General features: G+C 41.0%; 1 protein-coding gene across 1 annotated transcript; it reads left to right on the forward strand.

Annotated features, from left to right (window-relative positions):
* Positions 1–279: 279 nt before the first annotated feature.
* On the forward strand, positions 280–19,089 carry LOC139381931 (COP9 signalosome complex subunit 1-like). The gene is made up of 14 exons (XM_071125803.1): positions 280–363; positions 3,683–3,775; positions 3,967–4,148; positions 4,266–4,433; positions 4,914–5,049; positions 5,403–5,480; positions 5,595–5,655; positions 11,398–11,483; positions 11,834–11,928; positions 12,024–12,129; positions 12,369–12,449; positions 13,555–13,692; positions 14,855–14,989; positions 17,959–19,089. The coding sequence occupies exons 1-14, from the start codon at positions 331–333 to the stop codon at positions 18,031–18,033; spliced, it is 1,467 nt and encodes a 488-aa protein (XP_070981904.1). The 5' UTR covers positions 280–330; the 3' UTR covers positions 18,034–19,089.
* The last annotated feature ends 6,921 nt before the right edge of the window (positions 19,090–26,010 follow it).

Here is a 26,010-nt window from a genome sequence, read left to right on the forward strand (position 1 = left end):
TATCAGGATTTTTGCAACCAGGAAATGGCGGATCGATTTCCGCATAATGAATCTGTCCCTGTAGCATAGTAGCCTAAGGGTGTATTCATTACGCCAATTCTGTTGCAAAACTTTTCTTAAACGGAAGCAAACTGTTTGGAGAAATGATTACACCCCAGGCTACAGCTAGGCTACCTATCAGTTTTCGACCATGTCGAGTTTCATCTTTTTTTCGTCTGCATCCGACACATCTGGAGCGGAGCAGACGTCGTTACGTAACGATCCCTGCTGTGAACCCATGCGCCGGATGTGATAACCGCTGTTGATGCAGAACGACAGCAACGGGAAAAGATGCCGTTGCCTGTGCAAGTATTCAACTTTCAGGTAATTAATAATCGATTTTAATGCATTTTTACCCAGCAACGGTGTGGCGGGGATGCACGTGGAGAAGGCTGTGCCCGCGTTTACTTTGGAGCGAGGAAAATTCGATAAGCACGAGAGCCTCCTTGCAATGATCAATTGAGTAGCTAGTTAGGGCCGCTAGCCGTACTGGCAAGCTAGGCTAACTTTCGCAAGTTCATATAGCTAAATATACAGCGTTATATTTCCATTCATTGTTATTCCATACCAACTAAGTGTTAGAATGATCTACTCGTTTTTGAGAAAGGTGCCTATGCATTTCAGGAAGCTGTTCGCTGGTAATTTATGGCTTCAGTTCAGACACTTGACAGTCATGGGGTATTTAACTAGCTAGCTAAGTCAGCTAGTAGTTTAGCAAGCCCTTTTTTAAATTTTACATTGTGTCTCCAATGTAAATATCCAGTAGGACATGCGCGATCTGGCCACTGTGGGAGTGTAACGTTAGTGTATGACTATTGATTACCTTGTTAACCTGGTTGCAGACTAGGGCTGACCCCTCGATTGTTTGGTCAATAGGCTGTTGGTCGACCGTGATCTCTTTTAGTCAACTCGACTTTTGGTCGAGCAGCAGCAGCAGCAAAAAAATATATATATACATACATACATACAGTACCAGTCAAAAGTTTGGACACACCTCATTCCAGGATTTTTCTTTACTTGTACTATTTTCTACATTGTAGAATAATAGTGAAGACATCACAACTATGAAATAACACATATGGAATCATGTAGTAACCAAAAAAGTTAAACAAATCCAAATATATTTTATATTTGAGATTCTTCAAAGTAGCCACCCTTTGCCTTTGACAGCTTTGCACACTCTTGGGATTCTCTCAACCAGCTTCACCTGGAATGCTTTTCCAGCAGTCTTGAAGGAGTTCCCACCTATGCAGAACACTTGTTGGCTGCTCTTCCTTCACTCTGCAGTCCAACTCATCCCAAACCATCTCAATTGGGTGATTGTGGAGGCCAGGTCATATGATACAGCAATCCATCACGCTCCTTGATCAGCCTGGAGGTGTGTTTTGAGTCAGTCTTGTTGAAAAACAAATGATAGTCCCACTAAGCGCAAACCAGATGGGATGGCGTATTGCTGCAAAATACTGTGGTAGCCATGCTGGTTAAATATGCCTTGAATTTTAAATAAATCACAGACAGTGTCACCAGCAAAGCACCATCACACTTCCTCCTCTGTGCTTCACGGTGGGCATTACACATGCGGCGATCATCCGTTCACCTACTCTGTGTCACAAAGACATGGCGGTTGGAACCAAAATTCTCAAATTTGGACTAATCAGACAAAGGGACAGATTTCCACCGGTCTAATGTCCATTGCTCGTGTTTCTTGCCCCAAACAAGTCTCTTCTTCTTATTGGTGTCCTTTAGTGGTCTTTGCAGCAATTTGACCATGAAGGCCTGATTCATGCAGTCCTCTGAACAAACAGTTGATGTTGAGATGTCTGTTAAACTATGTGAAGCATTTATTTGGGCTGCAATCTGAGGTGTAGTTAACTCTAATGAACTTATCTTCTGCAGCAGAGGTAACTCTGGGTCTTCCTTTCCTGTGGCGGTCCTCTTGCGAGCCAGTTTCTTCATAGTGCTTGATGGTTTTTGCAAAATTTTCCCCATGGACTGACCTTCATGTCTTAAAGTAATGATACAATGTCATTTCTATTTGCTTGTTTGAGCTGTTCTTGTCATAATATGGACTTGGTCTTTCACCAGATAGGGCTTTCTTCTGTATACCACCCCTACCCTGTCACAACACAACTGATTGGCTCAAACGCATTAAGAAGGAAAGAAATTCCACAAATTAACTTTGAACAAGGCACACCTGTTAACTGAAATGCATTCCAGGTGACTACCTCATGAAGCTGTTTGAGAGAATGCCAAGAGTGGGCAAAACTGTCATCAAGGCAAAGGGTGGCTACTTTGAAGAATCTAAAATATAATATATTTTGATTTGTTTAACACTTTTTTTGGTTACTACATGATTCCATGTGGTATATCATAGTTTTGGTGACTTCATTATTCTACAGTGTAGAAAAATGTCAAAAATAAAGAAAAACCCTTGTCCAAACATTTCACTGGTACTGTATATGTACAGAAATAAGACCGATCCTGCTTCTGTTGCCTGTTTGAGTGTTTGTTTAATAGCCTACTTATTCTGTGAGCACCAAGCCTGACTCAATGACATGTTAAGTAAACAAGTTCCCAAATTTTGTGAATTCTTTGCTTTGCTGTAATAAAGGCTTTTCACTTTTCTCTGGTATTATTTATAATTTAGTTAGTGTTTACACTGTTCCAAATGGTCGGAAAAATAATGCAAGTAGTAACACGCCTTTTACTTGTCCTCTTATTGTCATTTATATTATTATCATCATTTCTAATAAGTAATATCATTAGTAGGCTTAATATAGCAGCCTTGTATAACCACCATCAAGCTGTAGGCCAAAGAGTACATCCTGTTTAGTCTTAATACCGTAACTTACTTAGGCCTGTATTTCAATACTTTATATAGGCTACTGTATCATTTATTCATTCATGTCATCACACAGCATACGAAACATTCATGCTTTGAAATGCAATCAAGCATTCTAGTTTTAAAATAAAGCAAGCCTTGAATAATTAGCTTAAACAATAAACTGTTCCATTTTGGAAATTGCATTCATGAATGAATGCGACTGTTTTTAGTCTTTGCTGTAATAAAGGCTTCTCAAAAAAAATGTTACAACACACTCTCTGGTATGCTTATAATTTGTTTTGTTTACATTGTTCCAAACGGTCAGAAAAATGATATTGTAATCTAACCGCACCTGTTTGGAGCACCACATTGGAACACATAATATGTAAGCAGTGCCTGCTCCTTACCTTGAATTTTTTGATCTCCAGTATTTTCCACAACTAGTGAAATTTATTCCACACATCTGACTTCCCCATTTACCTCATTAGCAACCAGTAAACATACCCCTGTTTCAAGTTTGTCTTGTCCTCTGCTTCCATTTTGCTGTTCCCAACACGATAAACACTGGTGGTGACTGCAGCAGGGAGGAAAGAGTGACAACAGGTGCTAGTCACACAGTCACTCGCTGTCTTTTAAAAAAAAAACAGAGCAACAAGTCTGAGCCCAGATGGGCACAATCAAATCAATTGCTTATCGGACTCCCTCTAGGTCAACCAATATTTTGTTTAGCCGGGGACAGGCCTATTGCAGTCAGTATTCCCCTTGTTGATTGTTCCACACTGTTATATGACACTTCAGTGTATGTCCTCTCTTCTTCAGGGGGTTGTGGAGCCCATGCAGATAGATGCTGACCCACAAGAGGACCAGCACAATGCACCAGATGTCAACTATGTGGTGGAAAACCCCACACTGGTATGAATCTATCCAGGGTTTTCCCCTATTAATTTTCTAAAAGCCCACTTGTTTCCTGTAGACTGGACTCCAATACCACACAAATTACACATTCTACTGAGATCAAATTAATCTATAGAATCGGTATGTGTAATATTGAGTGAAAAATCTCACTCACTGAGGTGTGTGTGTCTCTGTCTTTCTCTCTCTAGGACCTGGAGCAGTATGCGTCCAGCTACAGTGGTCTGATGCGCATTGAGAGGCTGCAGTTCATAGCAGAGCACTGTCCCCAGCTCCGGGCAGAAGCCTTGAAGATGGCCCTGTCCTTCATCCACAGGACCTTCAACGTTGACGTGTACGAGGAGATCCACCGCAAACTCACAGAGGCCACCAGGTACGTGTAGCTGTCGCTCGGGCCTAGCTTAGCCTGTTGTTGGAAAGTGTCTTCAGTTGTTTTCGTTGAGTGTTTGATTCATTTGAGGTGTGTGTGTGTGTGTGTGTGTGTGTTCAGAGAGGTCCAGGTGGCTACAGATGCCGTTGTGGAGGGCGGGGCAGTCGATCCCCCTCCTCTAGACACAGCGTGGGCTGAGTCGACCAGGAAAAAAGCCCTGCTCAAACTGGAGAAACTGGACACTGACCTGAAGAACTACAAAGGCAACTCCATCAAAGAGAGCATCAGGTGGATTGGAGAAGCTACGATTGTTAGCACCAAGTAGATAATAAACCCGATTTGAATAATCCTCACCTCCAAGAGGATCGGCCTGAGTAAGGTGCTGGATTGATTTTTAAATATTGATCACTTAGAAGTAATCACTGAGTAGTTGACAAGTAGTACTCGTTTTTAATGTAAGGTAATTTGCAATGAAAAGTTGTAAAGTTCATTTGTAGATCAGTCATTCTGCATAGTGTTTTGTTCAGGCCAAAGGGGGAGAAACAGACATTTTCCGTTCCTGCCTATATTTGACATTTCAGTCATTTTGCATATGTTCTAATCCAGAGTGATTTACAGGAGCAATTAGGGTTAAGTGCTACGTTCGAGTGCACATCGACAGATTTTCCACCTAGTTGGTTACTGGCCCGACGCCCTTAATGGCTAGGCTACCTTCCACCCCTCTGGTATTGACCCGAACCCTCTCCATGCTATTTATTTTCACTTCAGGCGGGGTCATGATGATCTTGGGGACCACTACTTGGACTGCGGTGACCTCAGCAACGCCCTCAAGTGCTACTCCAGAGCCCGAGACTACTGCACTAGCGCCAAGCATGTAATAAACATGTGTCTTAATGTCATCAAGGTATGTCACCATTATAGTTAGTGGTCAATGTTCTGATGTATTATTTTTTGTCCAGAGAGCAGAAGGGATATTTTTTTTAAGGGCGCCAATAGAGACGGCAGCCGAGCTTCTAGCCCCAAGGCAATTTCTTTTACAAGCATTTCGCTACACAGTTCGCTGCAATAACATCTGCTAACCACTGTATGTGACCAATATGATTTTATATTCCTCTCTCTTTCATTCTCTCTCCCTTACTCGCTTGAACTCTTGCTTTCTCTGTTATCTGATTAACTCCACTGACAAACACTAGAGGGCAGTCTTGAAATGTGTGTCCTGTAGGCTTTCTTACTGAAATGTGTGTTTTCATCTATCAGGTTAGCGTCTACCTCCAGAACTGGTCCCACGTCCTTAGTTATGTGAGCAAAGCTGAATCCACTCCAGAGATAGCAGAGGTAAGTTATTGGTTCCTCTGAGAGAGAAAGCTTAAGTCTTCTACTGTCTTCTAAAAGACAAACCCAGAAGTGTTCTTCTTTACTGAGGAAATATCTTTGTTCTTTTTGTTTCAGCAACGAGGGGAGAGAGATTGCCAGAGTCAGTCAGTCCTCACCAAATTAAAATGTGCTGCAGGTAATTCACTCTTTGTTGTGCTACAAAGAGATGTACAGAGCAAGGAGGGTTAGTGTATACTATTGATAAGCTATATTCAGTGGATAGGACAAACATCCATGCCTCCTGCCAAAGCTCTTAGGCCTACGTGTGCACACAGTGCCTTATGCTCATGGCACAGGATATGTGATTTATGACATCATGCTTCTGACACGATCCTATTTAGAAATATTGTTGTTAATTTAAAAGACGGATTGTTTTTGTTTAATTTGATTAATTAACTTATTAGAAAGATTTACCATCCATGGGTTTATGGTGAGGACATACATGGCTCAAATGCAATGCTATTTCTGTAGCAGTGCAAATGTGATCGCCAAGATGGTTCCATGATGTTTATAAAACATGACATTTATAGCAGTATAATGGTGAGTGGATATTCCCCCGCTCTCTGTATATTGGCACTTTATCCAGCTCCTGTGAAAAGTTTGGCTGTGCATAAAACCCTTCATAGTCTGCCTTTATGGTGTCTAAATACAGTTTCAGGCATTACCTTTTTAAAACAAGTAAAATATTTATTAGAATTTGATTATAATTGTACACTGTATTTTTTTAGGCCTTATCAATAGCCTAGTGAATTTAATCTTACTTATTGACTATGTTTACCATGTCCAGACTACAATTTACAACAGGCCCTTATATCAGTGTGAATGCAATTAGAACAATGTGGACTGCAAACATGTTCAAAATATTTTGCAAATATGGGGCAGGCTATTTAATGGACTAACATTTGAATTGGAGTTGATAACAACGCAATACATAAAAGACTGTAAATGCACAACTTGAAGCAACCACATATTTAGCCATGGAGCACTTTCTGATTGGCCACTGAGGGGCCAAACCTCGACACACCTACAACAACTTGTTTATTCATCAAAACCCAGCATTTTCGCACGACCGCCAGCTTACCTGCCCAGAATTCCGGTTGCAAAAATAGCAAAAATATTTGGGTATCTGTACTTCACTATTTACATTTCTGACAACTTTTACTCTTACTTTACTACATTCTTAAGTAAAATAATGTACTTTTTACTCCATACATTTTCCCTGACACCCAAAAATACTCATTACATTTTTAATGCTTAGCAGGATAGAAAAGTGTCCAATTCACATACTTATCAAGAGAACATCCCTGCCCATCCCTACTGCCTCTGATCTGGTGGACTCACTAAATACAAATGTTTCATTTGTAAATTATGTCTGACTGTTGGAATGTGCCCCTGGCTATCTGTAAATTTAAAACAAAAACTAAAAATTGTGCCTACGGTTTTCTTAATATAAGGAATTTGAAATTATTCATACTTTACTTTAATACTTAAGTATATTTTAGCAATTACATTTACTTTTGATACTTAAGTATATTTAAAACCAAATACTTTTATACTTTTACTCAATTAGTATTTTACTTGGTGACATTTACTTGAGTAATTTTCTATTCAGGTGTCTTTGCTTTTACTCAAGTATGACATTTGGGTACTTTTTCCACCACTGACCAAGTCCGATCCTAAGCTATTATGTCAACCTTAAAATGCTATTCTTTAAAAGCCCAATGCAACCATTTGTATATCAAATCATTTCTAGATAACAATGAAATACCTTACTGTAATAGTTTTCCATTTAAAATGGACAAAAATCGCTTGTTAGCAAAAAAAAAAGATTGCTCAGGCAAGAATTTTGCCAGGACTGTCTGAGGTAGGGAAGGGAACTTATACTGGGTGTTATTGGGAGAGAGCTCTTTATATATATATTTTGAACTCTATGTTTATTTGTATTTATTTTTTATTACATTTCAAATTACAATAATAGCAAATAGAAATAGGACATCACTACAAGTATATATTTTTCTTAAACATACAATAACATTAAAATAAAGCAAGTAAATAAAAATCACTACGTGTTTCAAAAGTTAAAGTACCTCAAATAAAATAAATATAATCAAGTCAGGGATTACAGTGGTATACACCTATGATAGAGTTGTAAGAATACGTAGATGTTTTGTTGTTATTGACTAATTCTGGAGATTTGACTAAATATTTGATTTCAAGTAAAAATATATTGCATTTCGGGACAGATATCAAATGTTTGTTTTTGTGTATGTAAAATTTACCAGAGAGAATGAAGAACATAATGACGAATTGAGTAGCTTTATTGTCATTTGAATAATAACACATTACAAATTCTATTTATTCACCAATTTACCGCCTGGTGGTGTCACCAGGCAAGCCGAAACTCCCGCCCATGCAAACAGGCTGATTAGAAGGTTCTCAAGAACCTTTCTCAGGAAATAACACTGATCTAATCTTTTCACACTTTTTAAAGTGTTAGTTTCATCAGCTGTTGCACAATTTTATACAAAACACAGGAAAAACTGGGCCTTTAACACAATATAATACTTATTTAATATGCCTTAATTTTAGGTCCTAGTTTTACCCTAATAAAGTGGCCTGAAACTAATGTCTTACAGGCCACAGCATGCCTGCAAGTCACATTATGCTGGTTTGCAAATTGATGTGTAATTCCTATTGAAATCCAGCCAGTGTGGGGATATCCAAACTTTGGCAAAAAATCACCCACAACCTGCATTCACAATGACTGCCAGGGTAGGCTAAGACTAAGATTTGAGACTACCTAAAGCATCTAAACTGGAGCAACCATTTCAGTAGTAAGTACTAAATTGGATTAGTTTAGAAATATGTCCTTTTTATATTTGAGAAGCATAAGATTAATTACTCAATCAATGTACACAAACATAGATATTGAAACAAGCAATTTGAAAAAATCTGCCTGCAAAACAGCATACTGGGAAATATGACAATGATGCGTGTGGTTTTGATTCAACTCTAGTATTAACAACAAAACTGGGGTTATTTTACACCAATGAGTGTTCATTTAACACACTGAAAAATCAACATGTAGGTAACAATGGCCAATTTGCTGTGTACAACAGTTGAAGTCGGAAATGTACATACACTTAGGTTGGAGTCATTAAAACTTGTTTTTCAACCACTCCACAAATTTCTTGTGAACAAACTATAGTTTTTGCAAATCGGTTAGGACATCTACTTTGTGCATGACACAAGTAATTTTTCCAACAATTGTTTACAGACAGATTATTTCACTTATAATTCACTGTATTACAATTCCAGTGGGTCAGAAGTTTACATACACTAAGTTGACTGTGCCTTTAAACAGCTTGGAAAATACCAGAAAAAGATGTCATGGCTTTAGAAGCTTCTGACAAGATAATTGACATAATTTGAGTCAATTGGAGGTGTACCTGTGGATGTATTTCAAGGCCTACCTTCAAACTCAGTGCCTCTTTGCTTGACATCATGGGAAAATCAAAAGAAATCAGCCAAGACCTCAGAATATTGTAGACCTCCACAAGTCTGGTTCATCCTTGGGAGCAATTTCCAAAAGCCTGAAGGTACCACGCTCATCTGTACAAACAATAGTACGCAAGTATAAACACCATGGGACCACTCAGCCGTCATACCGCTCAGGAAGGAGATGCATTCTGTCTCTTAGCAATGAACATACTTTGGTGCAAAAAGTGCAAATCAATCCCAAAACAACAGCAGAGGACCTTGTGAAGATGCTGGAGGAAACGGGTACAAAAGTATCTATATCCACAGTAAAACGAGTCCTATATCGACATAACTGAACGGCCGCTACGCAAGCAAGAAGACACTGCTCCAAAACCGCCATAAAATAGCCAGACTACGGCACATGGGGACAAAGATCGTACTTTTTGGAGAAATATCCTCTGGTCTGGTGAAACAAAAATAGAACTGTTTGGCCATAATGACCATTGTTATGTTTGGAGGAAAAAGGGGGAGGCTTGCAAGCCAAAGAACACCATCCCAACTGTGAAGCACGGAGGTGGCAGCATCATGTTGTGGGGGTGCTTTGCTGCAGGAGGAACTGATGCACTTCACAAAATAGATGGCATCATGAGGTAGGAAAATGATGTTGCTTCAATATATCTACATCTTAAGACATCAATCAGGAAGTTAAAGCTTGGTCACAAATGGGTCTTCCAAATGGACAATGACTCCAAGCATACTTCCAAAGTTGTGGGATCATTTTCGTCAACATCCGCTGAATTGCAGAGCGCCAAATTCAAATTAAATTACTAAAAATATTTAATTTTCATGAAATCACAAGTGCAATATAGCAAAACACAGTTTAGCTTGTTGTTAATCCACCTGGCGTGTCAGATTTCAAAAAGCTTTTCGGCGAAAGCTATCCAAGCGTTTATGTTAGGACATCTCTCTCAGCAGACAAAACATTACAAACAGCTAGCAGCAAAGTAGATTGCTTTTCTGACTTTCGTGACCAATCAAATGAATTTCTTGCCTTTGATGATCTTCGGATGTTTGCACTCACAAGACTCCCAGTTACACAATAAATGTTATTTTTGTTCCATAAAGATTATTTTTAAATCGCGTTATGTTCAGAAATCCACAGGCTCGAGCGGTCACGATGGGGCAGATGAAAATTCCAAATAGTATCCTTAAAGTTCGTAGAAACATGTCAAACGTTTTTTATAATCAATCCTCAGGTTGTTTTTACAATAAATAATCGTTAATATTTCAACCGGACCGTAGCTTTTTCAATAGGAGTGAGAGAGAAAATGTCTGCTCCAAGCCGGTCACGCATGCAAAACTCTGCTGGCACCCAGCCATCCAATGACGCGATGTGATCTTTCTCGCTAATTTTTCAGAATAAAAGCCTGAAACTATGTCTAAAGACTGTTCACACCATGTGGAAGCCATAGGAAAAGGAATCTGGTTGATATCCCTTTAATTGGAGGGAAAGCATGCAATGGAACAGAGAGGTTTCATCATGGTTGGATTTTCCTCAGGTTTTCGTCTGCAATATCAGTTCTGTTATACTCACAGACAATATTTTGACAGTGTTTTCTATCCTAATATGACAATTATATGCATATTCTAGATTCTGGGCCTCAGAAATAGGCAGTTTCATTTGGTTTAAGGACAACAAAGTCAAGGTATTGGAGTGGCCATCACAAAGGCCTGACCTCAATCCTATAGAAAATATGTGGGCAGAACTGAAAAAGCATGTGTGAGCAAGGAGGCCTACAAACTGACTCAGTTACACCAGCTCTGTCAGGAGGAATGGGCCATAATTCACCCAACTTATTGTGGGAAGCTTGTGGAAGGCTACCCGAAACGTTTGACCCAAGTTAAACTATTTAAAGGCAATGCTACCAAATACTAATTGAGTGTATGTAAACTTCTGACCCACTGGGAATGTGATGAGACATAAAAGCTGAAATAATTATTATTCCTACATTTCACATTCTTAAAATAAAGTGGTGATCCTAACTGACCTAAAACAGGGAATTTTTAATAGGATTAAATGTCAGGAATTGTGAAAAACAGAGTTTTTAAATGTATTTGGCTAAGGTGTATGTTAACTTCCAACTTCAACTGTAAGTGTTTTCACCCGTTCTCTAGAAGGTATAAAAACACTAACAGATGCCAACCTTCAACAAACACGCTAACAACAGATGCCAACCTTTAAAGGGTGCAGACGCTCATGCTAATACTTTGTTTAAATGAAAATGGATTAGTTTTAAACCGACTAATCCATTGTGCTTTTACCGGGTTTTCTCCCCAGTTTAATTTGACCTCTCGTTGTTGTTCCTCCTCCCCGTCTGTCTGTGGTTCTGTCCCCCAGGCCTAGCAGAGCTGGCCTCCAGAAAGTACAAACAAGCAGCCAAGTGCTTCCTGCTGGCCTCCTTCGACCACTGTGACTTCGCTGAGGTTAGTCTGCCTGTCTGTGACTTCACTGAGGCCTGTCGGCTTGCCTGTCTGTCGGCTTGCCTGTCTGCCTGTCTTTCTGTCTGTGTAGTATCTTAAAGGTGAAGTCTGTGACTTCCCTGAGTTGCCTTTTTAAAAGTGAACTCTGTACTTTCGCAGTCCCCTGTTACCAGAGAAAGTAAGAACATATTTAAAAAAACTAAATGTTGCTGTTGATGAATGGAGAGTTCTCCATAATGTGTTATTGTTTATCAACAATTGCTACTAGACAAATGCTAATTATTGTTTCTGTTGATGTTCCAATGTCCTGTACTTTATGGCGCTATTGATTGCGTGTGTGCGTGCGTCTCCAGCTCCTGTCCACCAGTAATGTAGCTGTGTATGGAGGGATGTGTGCCCTCGCCACCTTTGACAGACAGGAGCTGCAGAAAAACGTCATCTCAAGCAGGTGTGTACGCCTGTGTTCTGCTGTATAAACTGTGTGTGTTCATGTATCGTAATTGAGATGTCCAACAGTCTACCGTCATGTCTTTGTCGTCCCAGCTCCTTTAAATTATTCCTAGAGTTGGAACCTCAGGTCCGTGACATCATCTTTAAGTTCTACGAGTCAAAGTACGCTTCCTGTCTCAAAATGCTGGACGAGATCAAGGTGAGATTGATGTTTTAAAGATGTAAGATCAGTAATCAATACTAATGATGCATTGGTGTGAATACCACAAAACTGGTAGAGTAGAAGTTGGAAACGGGAATGAAACAAAGTAACTAAAGCAAGTAACATGATTTGATACGTTGAAAACAATGATGCGTTTTCATTATGTTGATGATGATGTTGATAACACGTGTTTGAAAGCTGTCCTAAATTCAGACTGCCACCCTCTTTTCTCTCAGGATAACCTGCTGTTAGACATGTACCTGGCCCCCCACGTACAGACGCTCTACACACTGATCAGGAACAGAGCTCTCATACAGGTGAGACAGATGGGACAGAAAAAAAATTCTCCAGTACTCCATATAATACTGAACATCACCATTGGGTATTCTGTTGTCTTCATTGAACACTCACAACTACGGTTGAGTTCTAATAATCAATTTGTCAATCAAGGGTTCCCCCATCGACTTAAATAATAGGCAATCATGCGTCTGGAGGGAAAGAATCAGATACAAAACTTCTCTCTCTGTCATACTTATAGCTCAGGCAGCGATCAAAACTACATTTAGCTGAGGATTCTGAATAACTCTGACCCCTAGCGGCAAACATCTACAGGGGATAAGTCCCAAACGGCACCCTATTCCCAATATGGTGCACTACTTTTGACCATAGCTCTAGGGTGTCAATTGGCTGCCACTTTGGACAACCAGGGTTAACTGTACCAGCAGGTAGTGGATGGACAACCAGGGTTAACTGGACCAGCAGGTAGTGGATGGACAACCAGGGTTAACTGGACCAGCAGGTAGTGGATGGACAACCAGGGTTAACTGGACCAGCTGGTAGTGGATGGACAACCAGGGTTAACTGGACCAGCAGGTAGTGGATGGACAACCAGGGTTATCTGGACCAGCTGGTAGTGGATGGACAACCAGGGTTAACTGGACCAGCAGGTAGTGGATGGACAACCAGGGTTAACTGGACCAGCAGGTAGTGGATGTACAACCAGGGTTAACTGGACCAGCAGGTAGTGGATGGACAACCAGGGTTAACTGGACCAGCAGGTAGTGGATGGCACCAAAATGGTGGTTCTGCTAATGTTATTTAATCTATGCACTAAATTAGTTCTACTTAACATCTTGGTGTGCCTTTTCTGTTTTACCACAGTGGGATGATTGTGTGAGTTACGCTGGTGTAATGTTATAAATATGTAGTCAAAAAATGAACATGAAACATTCAGCAGTTCCTGTCCCCTGCTCCCATGGCCAGTATTATTGGGTGTGTTTGCAGGAAGGTCTGCTCTAATCTATACTGTTGTTTTGTTTAGGTGTAGTGGGTATAGTGGTGTGGGTGAGGGGCATGTGTGTGCGTGCCGACAGTATCTCTGTACTTTTCATGCGGGTGTGTGTGTGTGTGTGTGTGTGTCAGTACTTCAGCCCGTACGTGTCTGCAGACATGACTAAGATGTCCCAGTCCTTCAACACCACAGTGTTATCTCTGGAGGATGAACTGACCCAGCTCATATTGGAGGGACTGATCAACGCACGTATAGACTCTCACAGCAAGGTAACACACACAGAAAGGTAACACACACACACCCATATAGACTCTCACAGCAAGGTAACACACACACACGTATAGACTCTCACAGCAAGGTAACACACACACACACATGTATAGACTCTCACAGCAAGGTAACACACACACACACACATGTATAGACTCTCACAGCAAGGTAACACACACACACACGTATAGACTCTCACAGCAAGGTAACACACACACACACGTATAGACTCACAGCAAGGTAACACACACACACATGTATAGACTCTCACAGCAAGGTAACACACACACACGTATAGACTCTCACAGCAAGAACACACACACACAAGTATATACTCTCATAGCAAGGTAACACATACGTATAGACTCTCACAGCAAGGTAATACACACACACACGTATAGACTCTCACAGCAAGGTAACACACACAGCAAGGTAACACACACACACGTCTAGACTCTCACATCAAGGTAACACACACACACACATGTATAGACTCTCACAGCAAGGTAACACACACACACACGTATAGACTCTCACAGCAAGGTAACACACACACACACGTATAGACTCTGACAGCAAGGTAACACACACACACACATATAGACTCTCACAGCAAGGTAACACACACACACGTATAGACTCTCACAGCAGGGTAACACACACACACATATAGACTCTCACATCAAGGTAACACACACATGTATAGACTCTCACAGCAAGGTAACACACACACACGTATAGACTCTCACAGCAAGGTAACACACACACACGTATAGACTCTCACAGCAAGGTAACACACACGTATAGACTCTCACAGCAAGGACACACACACACACACACACAAGTATATACTCTCATAGCAAGGTAACACACATACGTATAGACTCTCACAGCAAGGTAACCCACACTCAAGAGTCAAGACACATATCCACCCCCATCTCTCTCACACACACATGCACACAAAATGAGCTCAGATCACTCTTTCATTGTCTTGTAATGCAAGACTTGTAATGCAACATGGTATATTGATTTGACAGTGATCCAAATGGTTTGTCACATCACTCTTATCCCCAGCATGTCTCTCTCCTCCCTTCTCTCTTTGAGATGCCAAGCACGTTTCTCTACAGACAGACGATGAAGTACTCTCTTTCCTCATCTTAGATCCTGTATGCGCGGGATGTCGATCAGCGGAGCCACACGTTTGAGAAGTCAATCCACATGGGCAAAGAGTTCCAGAGGCGAGCCAAAGCCATGATCCTACGAGCTGCTGTGCTGCGCAACCAGATACACGTCAAGGTACCGCTGTGCATGGGATCTCCCAGGGGTTTTATGGCAGCCTTCTCTTTGCTCTTCTCCCTCTGGGATATGGACATCCCTCACAACAGCCTCAAACAGCCTCCCTTTCAGTGTTCAGTGTATCTCTCTTCTTTCGGTCTCTTTCCCATCTCTGCTTGTCTTCCTTTCATTTTCTCTCTCGTTGCCCTCTGGTCCACCCCGTCTTCTCTCCAGGCTGTCCCCCCCCTCTCCTCTCAGCCACCCACCACAGCTCATTTCCACACGTCAGGGGTTTTGAAATAAAATACCTTAGATTCAGTGGAGTCTCTATCCCTCTCCCCCACAGTCGCTCCAAAAATTTGCACAAGTTATAGTCAGTCACCTTCCATCGAGGCTGCTAGCTAAATATGCTAACGAGCGTTTTGTAAACGGATCTGAAATCCTTATTGTAATTTCTGCTCGGCATCAGACTAATTTTGTGCTTCTGTTGCACTTCTCCACTCTGAGAATTCACAAACGGACATTCTATCAGCTGCCGCCTGATGTACAGGATGAACAAGGGTTTAGTGCCATTTTCACTGCATAGGAACCATTTACCGGTGCTGCCTGTATATAGCTTTGTTATTATTATTCTTATGTTACTTTTAATTATCACTTTTTATTTTAGTCTACTTGGTAAATGTTATCTTAACTCCTCTTGAACTGCGCTGTTGGTTAAGGGCTTGGAGGTAAGCATTTCACTGTAAAATCTACACTTGTTGTATTCGGCGCATGTGACAAATACATTTTGATTTGGATTGCCTCAGATATATACTGTATTAAATCAATGGCAAAAATGTAGGCTATTTTGGGGCATAATCAATATTTATCTACTTAAATTGTAAATTATTAGGTGTATCACTTTGCGTCATCCTCAATTATGTAAATGCATTAAATCAACTTGGCTGTATTGTTTTTAAATTGGCAAATACGTTTAATCAAATTAAAATCACAACAAATGTAAGGTGTTTATAGAAACAACAAAAACAGCTCTGAGTGGAGGCTACGCCAGAGATGCAAAAGCAGCCTGCCGAGGGCTTAGCAGTCCACTGAATGGGGGCTACCCAGAGATGCAAAAGCAGCCTGCCGAGGGCTTAGCAGTCCACTGAATGGGGGCTACCCAGAGATGCAAAAGCAGCCTGCCGAGGGCATAGCAGTCCACTGAATGGGGGCTACCCAGAGATGCAAAAGCAGCCTGCCGAGGGCATAGCAGTCCACTGAATGGGGGCTACCCAGAGATGCAAAAGCAGCCTGCCGAGGGCTTAGCAGTCCACTGAATGGGGGCTACCCAGAGATGCAAAAGCAGCCTGCCGAGGGCATAGCAGTCCACTGAATGGGGGCTACCCAGAGATGCAAAAGCAGCCTGCCGAGGGCTTAGCAGTCCACTGAATGGGGGCTACCCAGAGATGCAAAAGCAGCCTGCCGAGGGCTTAGCAGTCCACTGAATGGGGGCTACCCAGAGATGCAAAAGCAGCCTGCCGAGGGCATAGCAGTCCACTGAATGGGGGCTACCCAGAGATGCAAATCACGTCTTGAACGGCAAACTGCACTCACTTGCTGGCGGTAGGGATTAATAGCCTTGGGCATAGCAACAGCGGAAAATAGCAAGCGCGGGTTAACTTTAAAAAATATATATATATCTGGGTAGCTACACTGAACAAAAATAAAAGTGCCACATGTAAAGTGTTGGTCCCATGTTTTATGACCTGAAATAAAAGATCCCAGACATTTTCCAGATGTACATAAACATTATTTTTCTATACTTTTGTGCAGAAATGTGTTTGCATCCCTGTTTGTGAGCATTTCTCCTTGCCAAGATAATCCAACCACCTGACATTTGTGGCATATCAAGTAGCCGATTAAACAGCATGATCATTACACAGGTGCACCTTGTGCTGGGAACAATAAAAGGCCAATCTATAATGTGCATTTTTGTCACACAATGTCACACAAACAGATGTCTCAAGTTTTGCTGAGAAGTATATCTGTCTGTAATAAAGCCCTTTTGTGGGGAAAGACTAATTCTGATTAACTGGGCCTGGCTCCCCAGTGGGTGGGCCTGGCTGCCAAGTGGGTGGGTCTATGCCTTCCCAGGCCGACTCATGGCTGCACCCCTGCCCAGTCATGTGAAATCAATAGATTAGGGCCTATTTACTTTTATTTCAATTGACTGATTTCCTTATGAACTGTAACTCAGTAAAATCTTAGAAATTGTTGCATGTTGCGTTTTATTTTTGTTCAGTATATTTTCTGCCGAATGTGTTGCACTAATGTATTTTCTGTGAAGGAAAACGCCCCTCATAACTGTATTATGAAAAAAAAAACACTGACTTTCAATATAAAACGCGACCCCTGTCAATACACAGCTGGACTCATCAGCTCCTGCGTTCTCCCGTTGTGCTATTTACAAACACGTGACTGGCTCAACTGTTCTGGGGAACTATGGAAAGCTTCATAATGTGACAGGTGAAATGAAGAACACAATCTGCTTTATCTCCTAACGTTTTGCCCAAGTTGACTGCAGGTATTTACTTAAAAAGTAGCTATTAATATGATTATTTTTTTGGGGGGGGAAACATCAAAGAAATAGTTTCAGCGGTTTTGACGGTATTGAAAAACCATCCCGTGGCTATTTCCAAATACCCAAGCCTAATAACCATGGTAGCCAAAATAATGGCTAATGATGAGATGTTTATTACTTAACTCAGGAACAACACCTCTGTGGAAGCACCTGCTTTCAATATACTTTGTATCCCTCATTTCCTCAAGTGTTTCTATTATTTTGGCAGTTAACTGTATGTGTTCTTACGTCTGAAAACTGGTACACATCAGCATGCAGGATGAGAATTAAGATATATTTTTCCCTACTTAGCTTATAGAGAACGTCCACCAGAACGTCCACCACTCAACCTTGTTTTTCCCTCCTTCTCTCCCTCTCGATCTCCCTCCAGTCTCCTCCCAGAGAGGGAAGCCAAGGCGAACTTAACTCTGCCAACAGCCAATCACGAATGAGCACCAACATGTGAACATTCCCCTGAGACCTCTGTCTTACAGGAAGTTACCATGTCAGTGGGTTCCGCCAGGGGGACCTAGCACCCCTCCACCCCATCCCTCCATCTCTGAGGCTCCTCCTCCGACTCAGTGCTGCATCTGCCTGCTGAAAGAAACATACAAACTGAAACGTCAACTTTCATAGCTTGCAACTCAAATGGCACCTTTTATTCAATATATAGTGCACCATGTTTGGCCCATAGAGCTCTGGTCAACCGTAGTGCACTATATAGTGAATAAGGGTGCCATTTTGGATGCAGCCTAGGACTTTGTTCATGTGAGAAGTGATCGTCTGTGTAGACTGAAGACTTGATGAGCAATCTCTGTGTTAATGTTATAGCGGGAAGGCTGCGTGTGTCTGTGTGTGTGGCGCTCTCTTCTTAGTAGTGTCCTCTTTTTGTCCTTTGTATGAGATGCACCTTTCTTCCCTCGCTTTCATTTTTCTTTCTGATGATGACAGACTTTGAATTCACCCACTGAAGATTAAACAGAACACACACATACCTAAGAACCAATGTCCACAAGATCTGATTTGAAAATAAATATGTATGATAATCAGAAGCTTGGTCAGGACATTTTTGTCTTCTCTCAATATGTGTTTTTTACAAGTTGCACAATAAGCCGATTTCACACACACACACACACAGACCCCTCCTTAACATTGTTTATTTATGACTACTAAATCACAGAATGCTGATACTAATAAAACATTATTTTTGAGGAAGATTGCAATGACTTTCAATGTTATGATTTGATTAGTTTTATTCGGATCCCCATAGTGACGCCTAGTCTTACTGGGGTCCGACATATAAAGAAAAAGACATTACAGTCAAAAGGCTTTACAATTTGCATACATTTAAAAAGCATGAACATGTAGTGAGTGTGCATCTATCAGTTGCCGGTGCTTAATTTGAGCCGAATCCCGCACTGTTTTGTTCTGGGACATATTTGGCTGGATCTGGTACCTCTTGGTTTGAAAAATAATTTAGACTTTCTGCAATGTAAAAATTCTAATAAAAGTGATCAAAGTTAATTTCGAGTAGCCTCTTTGTTAATTTGTTTTAAAAAATGCATATAAAAAAGTAGATTTTTCAGCCCGGGACTGCTATTTTAAGGCAGCGTTTCAAACTCAAAGTAGACAGCCATCGGCACTAAACCCTCAGCCCTTGAATGATGTTTTACATGGTCAAATCTGAATGTATCTCAAATGTCCCTTACCCAAGCAAAGGAGAGCGACGATCACAGAGGAAACGTCCTTGGTGGAAATCTTTGAAGTTGAGCTTAAAAAACAACCAACCTAAAGCTATTAATGTACCTTGTAAGTTAATGTAACTAGCTAGCATTCCTGTCAGGTAGCTAGCTACAGTTACCCATAGCTGGCTAGCTAGTTTTATAGTTTAGTCATTTATTCCAATACATTTCAGAATTCCAAAAAACATGTTTATGACCTAACCATGTTTTATAGGCTCCTCACTATGAGACTAAGCCAATTTGCCTAAGCTAAAATGAATGTCCATATATATATTTTTAATCAAGATAGTTTCATACTTTTTTATAACATGCCAAAAATGGAGCTAAATCGAGGGCCGAGGTATGGCGCCAAATACCTGCCAAAAGGTTGAACTTACAGTGGGGAGAACAAGTATTTGATACACTGCTGATTTTGCAGGTTTTCCTACTTACAAAGCATGTAGAGGTCTGTAATTGCTTTTATCATAGGTGCACTTCAACTGTGAGAGACGGAATCTAAAACAAAAATCCAGAAAATAACATTATGATTTTTAAGTAATTAATTTGCATTTTATTGCATGACATAAGTATTTGATCACCTACCAACAATTAAGAATTCCGGCTCTCACAGACCTGTTAGTTTTTCTTTTTCTCCACTCATTACCTGTATTAACTGCACCTGTTTGAACTCGTTACCTGTATAAAAGACACCTGTCCACACACTCAATCAAACAGACTCCAACCTCTCCACAATGGCCAGGACCAGAGAGCTGTGTAAGGACATCAGGGATAAAATTGTAGACCTGCACAAGGCTGGGATGGGCTACAGGACAATAGGCAAGCAGCTTGGTGAGAAGGCAACAACTGTTGGCGCAATTATTAGAAAATGGAAGAAGTTCAAGATGACGGTCAATCACCCTCGGTCTGGGGCTCCATGCAAGATCTCACCTCGTGGGGCATCAATGATCATGAGGAAGGTGAGGGATCAGCCCAGAACTGTACGGCAGGACCTGGTCAATGATCTGAAGAGAGCTGGGAACACAGTCTCAAAGAAAACCATTAGTAACACACTACGCCGTCATGGATTAAAATCCTGCAGCGCACGCAAGGTCCCCCTGCTCAAGCCAGTGCATGTCCAGGCCCGTCTGAAGTTTACCAATGACAATCTGGATGATCCAGGAATGGGAGAATGGGAGGAATGGGAGAAGGTCATGTGGTCTGATGAGTCAAAAATAGAGCTTTTTGGTCTAAACTCCACTCGCCGTGTTTGGAGAAAGAAGAAGGATGAGTACAACCCCAAGAACACCATCCCAACCGTGAAGCATGGAGGTGGAAACATCATTCTTTGGGGATGCTTTTCTGCAAAGGGGACAGGACGACTGCACCGTATTGAGGGGAGGATGGATGGGGCCATGTATCGCCTAGCCAGTCTCCAGACCTGAACCCAATAGAAAATCTTTGGAGGGAGCTGAAAGTCCGTATTGCCCAGCGACAGCCCCGAAACCTGAAGGATCTGGAGAAGGTCTGTATGGAGGAGTGGGCCAAAATACCTGCTGCAGTGTGTGCAAACCTGGTCAAGAACTACAGGAAACGTATGATCTCTGTAATTGCAAACAAAGGTTTCCGTACCAAATATTAAGTTCTGCTTTTCTGATGTATCAAATACGTATGTCATGCAATAAAATGCAAATTAATTACTTAAAAATCATACAATGTGATTTTCTGGGTTTTTGTTTTAGATTCCGTCTCTCACAGTTGAAGTGTACCTATGATAAATTACAGACCTCTACATGCTTTGTAAGTAGGAAACTTGCTCTCCCCACTGTAAATATCGTTGGGATTGTAAGAAAATCCATACGTAAATCGTTAGGATAGTAAGAAAAGCCATGCGTGAAACGTGAAAGTAAATGTGAAATTTCATCATAGCAGATGCCACATTACTAACAAAAGTTTGTAAGCATAGAAAAGTACAGAATAAAAAAGATCTGTAGCCGAGTAAAGGGAGACCTAAAATAAGAATTGAACATATAAATGTTCATTCATAGTCAACATAGGGTTTGTACATTTACAGATCTATTTTAACACTACGTTCCATGTTTCACACATGGCTTTTCTTACGATCCTAACAATTTACTTATGGATTTTCTTACGATCCTAACCATACGTATGTTCAACCTTTTGGCAGGTATCTGTCTCCATACCGAGGGGGAAAAGTTAGTGAATTGGACCTCGACTTAAGATGGCAATCAAACTGCATCCGGTTTCGTGGATTCCCCCGAGGGAAAGTGGCACAAGGGCCGAGGGGATAAAAATAACGTGTTTGGACTGCAGGCTGACATGCTGACCAGACCACTCGCATGTTTATTTTCTCCACCCACACTAGACGCAATCAGGACACGCAGGTTGAAATATCAAAATTAACTCTGAACCAACTTTATTAATTTGGGGACAGGTCAAAAAGCACTCAACATTTATGGCAATTTAGCTTGCTGTTGCTAGCTAATTTGTCCTTGGATATAAACATTGGGTTGCTATTTTACCTGAAACGCACAAGGTTCTCTACTCTGACAGGTAATCCACAGATAAAAGTGTAAACCGAGTTCGTTTCTAGTCAACTCTCCTCCTTCAGGCTTCTTCTTTGGACTGTATATGGCGATTGGCAACCAACTTTAAGGTGCCTTACCAATACCAACTGGACTGGAGTGTGGACCTCAGTTCATCTTTCAATCACCCACGTGGGTATATGCTCCTAAAAACCAATGAGGAGATGGGAGAGGCGGGACTTGCAGCTCGTCAAGCGTCCCAAATAGAACCAAGACCTATTTTAGCGCCTGGCTACGCTGACGCTCGTGAGCAGTGTGGGTGCAATGATTGAAGAACATGTATGTGTACATTTATTTTGCAACACTCATTCACGTGCCACTATCCATGTGGTCAGCATGTGACATGGTCAGCCTTGTTGATTTTATTGATCTCAGTTTGTCAGTGTCAAAGTAGCCTGTCATTTCGATCACTTGTGTGGTATTAAAAAACATTCTGCTAAAGTCTCCAGTCATTATTCAAAATTATGTAGAATTGCATGAAATACCAAAATGTAGATGGCTCCACTCTACTGCTCTATGCCACTATGCAAATGCAATGATTGTTAGATTCTGGGTTAAACTTGGAACATTGTTATACTCAGCAGTATAATATCTGAGGGGTGAAAGAGACTGGTTTTTATATCAGAAGTTAATGGTTATCTGTAGGAGCCAGATGGCTTTGGAATGTGTTGGGTGGACGGGAAGAAGTCACAGGATTGCTATAGGGGATATGAATGGACATCTGGATTAGGCACATGAGGGGTTGAGGTCAGGTCAGATCCCCTTAAGGGAGAAATGATGGTTTATTACCCTATTACTTCGTCTTCCTGTCAAACCTTAAAAGAAGTAAAGATTTGCGAGAAGGAAGAGTGCCTAAATTGGAGTATATATACTTGTGGTGGTGGAAACCTGTTTTGTCTGAATGCAGCTGTATTCACCCTCTGGTAAGCAATACACTTGGTTCAGCTTTCATAATGTCTGCTGAGTGGTTTACTCTGAGAATTACAACCTAACAGCATTCAATGCTTTATTATGAGAAAAAAAATTATCATGCGTTCTGGTACCTCAGAACTCCCCTGGTTGCCCCTTGCGTTCCCATACACACACCAAGTAGGTCACACGGAGAGAGATGTTGTGTTGTTTTATTTGTTATTTGAAACCAGATGTGCTGTTTTTTTGCGCTATAGAAGATGGGAGTTCCATGTACTCATGACTCTTTATAATACTATACGTTCCCTTGAATTTGATTTGGACCTGCGGACTGTGAAAGCGTTTATTTGTATTTTCCTTGTACAAGGTAATTAGATATAGATCAGGTCAAGAGTGGCCATACTTTAAGCAGAGGGCATGATGAAGACACTAATTCGATCTGATTTATTTTTCTTTTTGATTGTGATGTCATCTGATTCCTGCGCTTTGTTATATCTCCCACATCAAAACCTCTGACAACTGATGGTGTACACTTGTTTTCATTATTTAAATGTATGAGAGAGATATTGGGGGTACAACTTTACTCACAGGGGAAATTAGTATGCGTATGTTTGATCCAGTTATTTTGTCAGCATAGTTTATCGCTATTGGTATGTATCAGCAGGTGTATTGGTATAGCCTGGCTGACGCGACCCACATGGTTCACAGCGAGGGAGAGCTTTTCCCCCCAGGTATACTGAATACCAAAACAGATGGTAAAGGATTAGTTAGACTTGTTGGAAAATGACCAAGTTTACTTTTATAAATACTACATTTCAGTGTCTGTGAAAGCTTTGTATGTATGTGGGGGAGGTTTGTCTTTCTGTCTATCTGGTTGGTAGCCAGGCTATACCAATACACCTGCTCTTTCTGGTCTCTTTTCATCCCTCCCTTTTGTCTGTCTATTTGTCAGTCTTCTATCTCTCCCTCTACCTGTCCTTCTTAACCGATCTGTTTCTGACACAAATATCTGCAGAGTCGTAATAAAACATCTAGGGGACTGAGTTATTGACCTGTCCAAAACGACTACTGACCAACAAAATGTCTAGAAACTTAACTTTATGCTCTTGTCCTCCCAGGACATTCTTGATTTGTTTCGGATATGTCCTTTTCTTTCCAAACCACAGAGCCTTTTACAGGGTCAGGTCCATATTAATGACTCTCCTCAGACTCTCCTTCCAAACAGGGGAGAGGTCTAAAGATTAGTGTGGTTGTCAGAATCATTTATTTGTATTTCTTATTTAACCTTTATTTATCCAGGAAGTCCCATTTGAGGTCAGAATACCTCTTTTACAGGGGAGACGTCTAAGAGGATTACACGTCACCGATAGACTGTAAAACACAAATACTGGATTATATAAAAGCATAACCATTGTGTAATCTTTTCACGACAGCATAATTTATTGCATTTATAGTTTTTTGTTATTTTTGTGTGAGATGTGTATTTAGTATGTACTATTCACAGAGATGACAAAATATTAGGAACTTCCTAATATTGAGTAGCACCCCCTTTTGCCCTCAAAACATCCTCAATTCGTTGGAGCATGGACTCTACATGTTGTCGAAAGCATTCCACAGGTTTGTTGGCCGATGTTGACTCCAATGCTTTCCGCAGTTCTTGTTGACTGGATGTCCTTTGGGTGGTGGCACCTACTACCATACCCTGTTGACTTGCCCATTCACCCTCTGAATGGCACATATACACAATCCATATCTCAATTGTCTCTAGGCTTAAAAATCTTTCTTTAACCAGTCTTCTCCCCTTCATCTACACTGATTTGAAGTGGATTTAACTAGTGCCATCAATAAGGGATCATAGCATTCACCTGGATTCACCTAGTCAGAAGGGTTGGGTTCAATGCGGAAGACACATTTCAGTTGAATGCATTCAGTTGTCTAACTGACTAGGTATCCCCGTTTCCTTTTCAGTCTATGTGGCTCACAACCGGCCGTGATTGGGAGTCCCATAGGGCGGCACACAATTGGCCCAGTGTCGTCTGGGTTTGGCCAGGGTAGGCCTTCATTGTAAATAAGAATTTGTTCTTAACTGACTTGCATAGTAAAATAAAGGTTCAATAAAACATTTCATGGAAAGAGCAGGTGTCCCTAATGATTTGTCCACTCAGTGTATGTCCTGTTTGTTTTCAGTGCATTGATTGTTTGTCTCCCTCGTGTTTTGTTTTATTCAACAGGATCAAGGATACCCTGCAGCCTGCCTCTATGTTTTAACATCGTTTTTTAGCGGTCAGGTCAAGATATCTTATTTGTTACGGTGAGGTAGCATTGTTGAAATACAGAAACAAGTCTGATACCCAGGCTACAGTTTATCATTGCACTTCCTGATTTGGCCTTGTTTTGAAGATTGGATTGCTCATGAAATGCTACCGGCCTTGACTGAAGCCAGAGATCTGTATATAATAATGAGATGCTCATGTCTCCGCTCTAACAATAGGAGTCGTTGTCCCAAAGGCGGGAAGGCAGTCAACAAGCTTAACTCCAAAATAAGCCCATAGCAATGCAACAGAGCTTCTGATATACCTGTTAAAGTTTGGTCGCAAATGGGCCTTCCAAATGGACAATGACCCCAAGCATACTTCCAAATTTGTGGCAAAATGGCTTAAGGACAACAAAGTCAAGGTATCGGAGTGGCCATCATAAAGCCCTGACCTCAATCCATAGAAGATTTGTGGGCAGAACTGAAAAAGCGTGTGCAAGCAAGGAGGCCTACAAACCTGACTCAGTTACACCAGCTCTGTCAGGAGAAATGGGCCAGAATTCACCCAACTTATTGTGGGAAGCTTGTGGAAGGCTACCCGAAACGTTTGACCCAAGTTAAACAATTTAAAGGCAATGCTACCAAATACTAATTGAGTGTATGTAAATTTCTGACCCACTGGGAATGTGATTTAAGAAATAAAAGCTGAAATAAACAATTCTCTCTACTATTATTCTGACATTTCACATTCTTAAAATAAAGTGGTGATCCTAACTGACCTAAGACAGGGAATGTTTACTAGGATTAAATGTCAGGAATTGTGGAAAAACTGAGTTTAAATGTATTTGGCTAAGGTGTATGTAAACTTCCGACTTCAACTGTGTGTGCAAAGTTTTAGACTGATCGAATGAACCATTACATTTCTGTTCAAAATGTTGTATCGACTCCCCAAATGT

The sequence above is a fragment of the Oncorhynchus clarkii genome, chromosome 23 (assembly GCF_045791955.1).
Source record: "Oncorhynchus clarkii lewisi isolate Uvic-CL-2024 chromosome 23, UVic_Ocla_1.0, whole genome shotgun sequence".
NCBI classification, from domain to species: domain Eukaryota; kingdom Metazoa; phylum Chordata; class Actinopteri; order Salmoniformes; family Salmonidae; genus Oncorhynchus; species Oncorhynchus clarkii.

What these genes read in the sequence shown, in the direction of transcription:
- LOC139381931 (XM_071125803.1), top strand. Translation starts at nt 331, where the DNA reads ATGCCGTTGCCTGTGCAAGTATTCAACTTTCAG. An exon ending in CAAATTAAAATGTGCTGCAG is followed by an intron (nt 5,656 to 11,397) that starts GTAATTCACTCT and finishes TCTGTCCCCCAG; the next exon opens with GCCTAGCAGAGCTGGCCTCC. An exon ending in ACCACTGTGACTTCGCTGAG is followed by an intron (nt 11,484 to 11,833) that starts GTTAGTCTGCCT and finishes GTGCGTCTCCAG; the next exon opens with CTCCTGTCCACCAGTAATGT.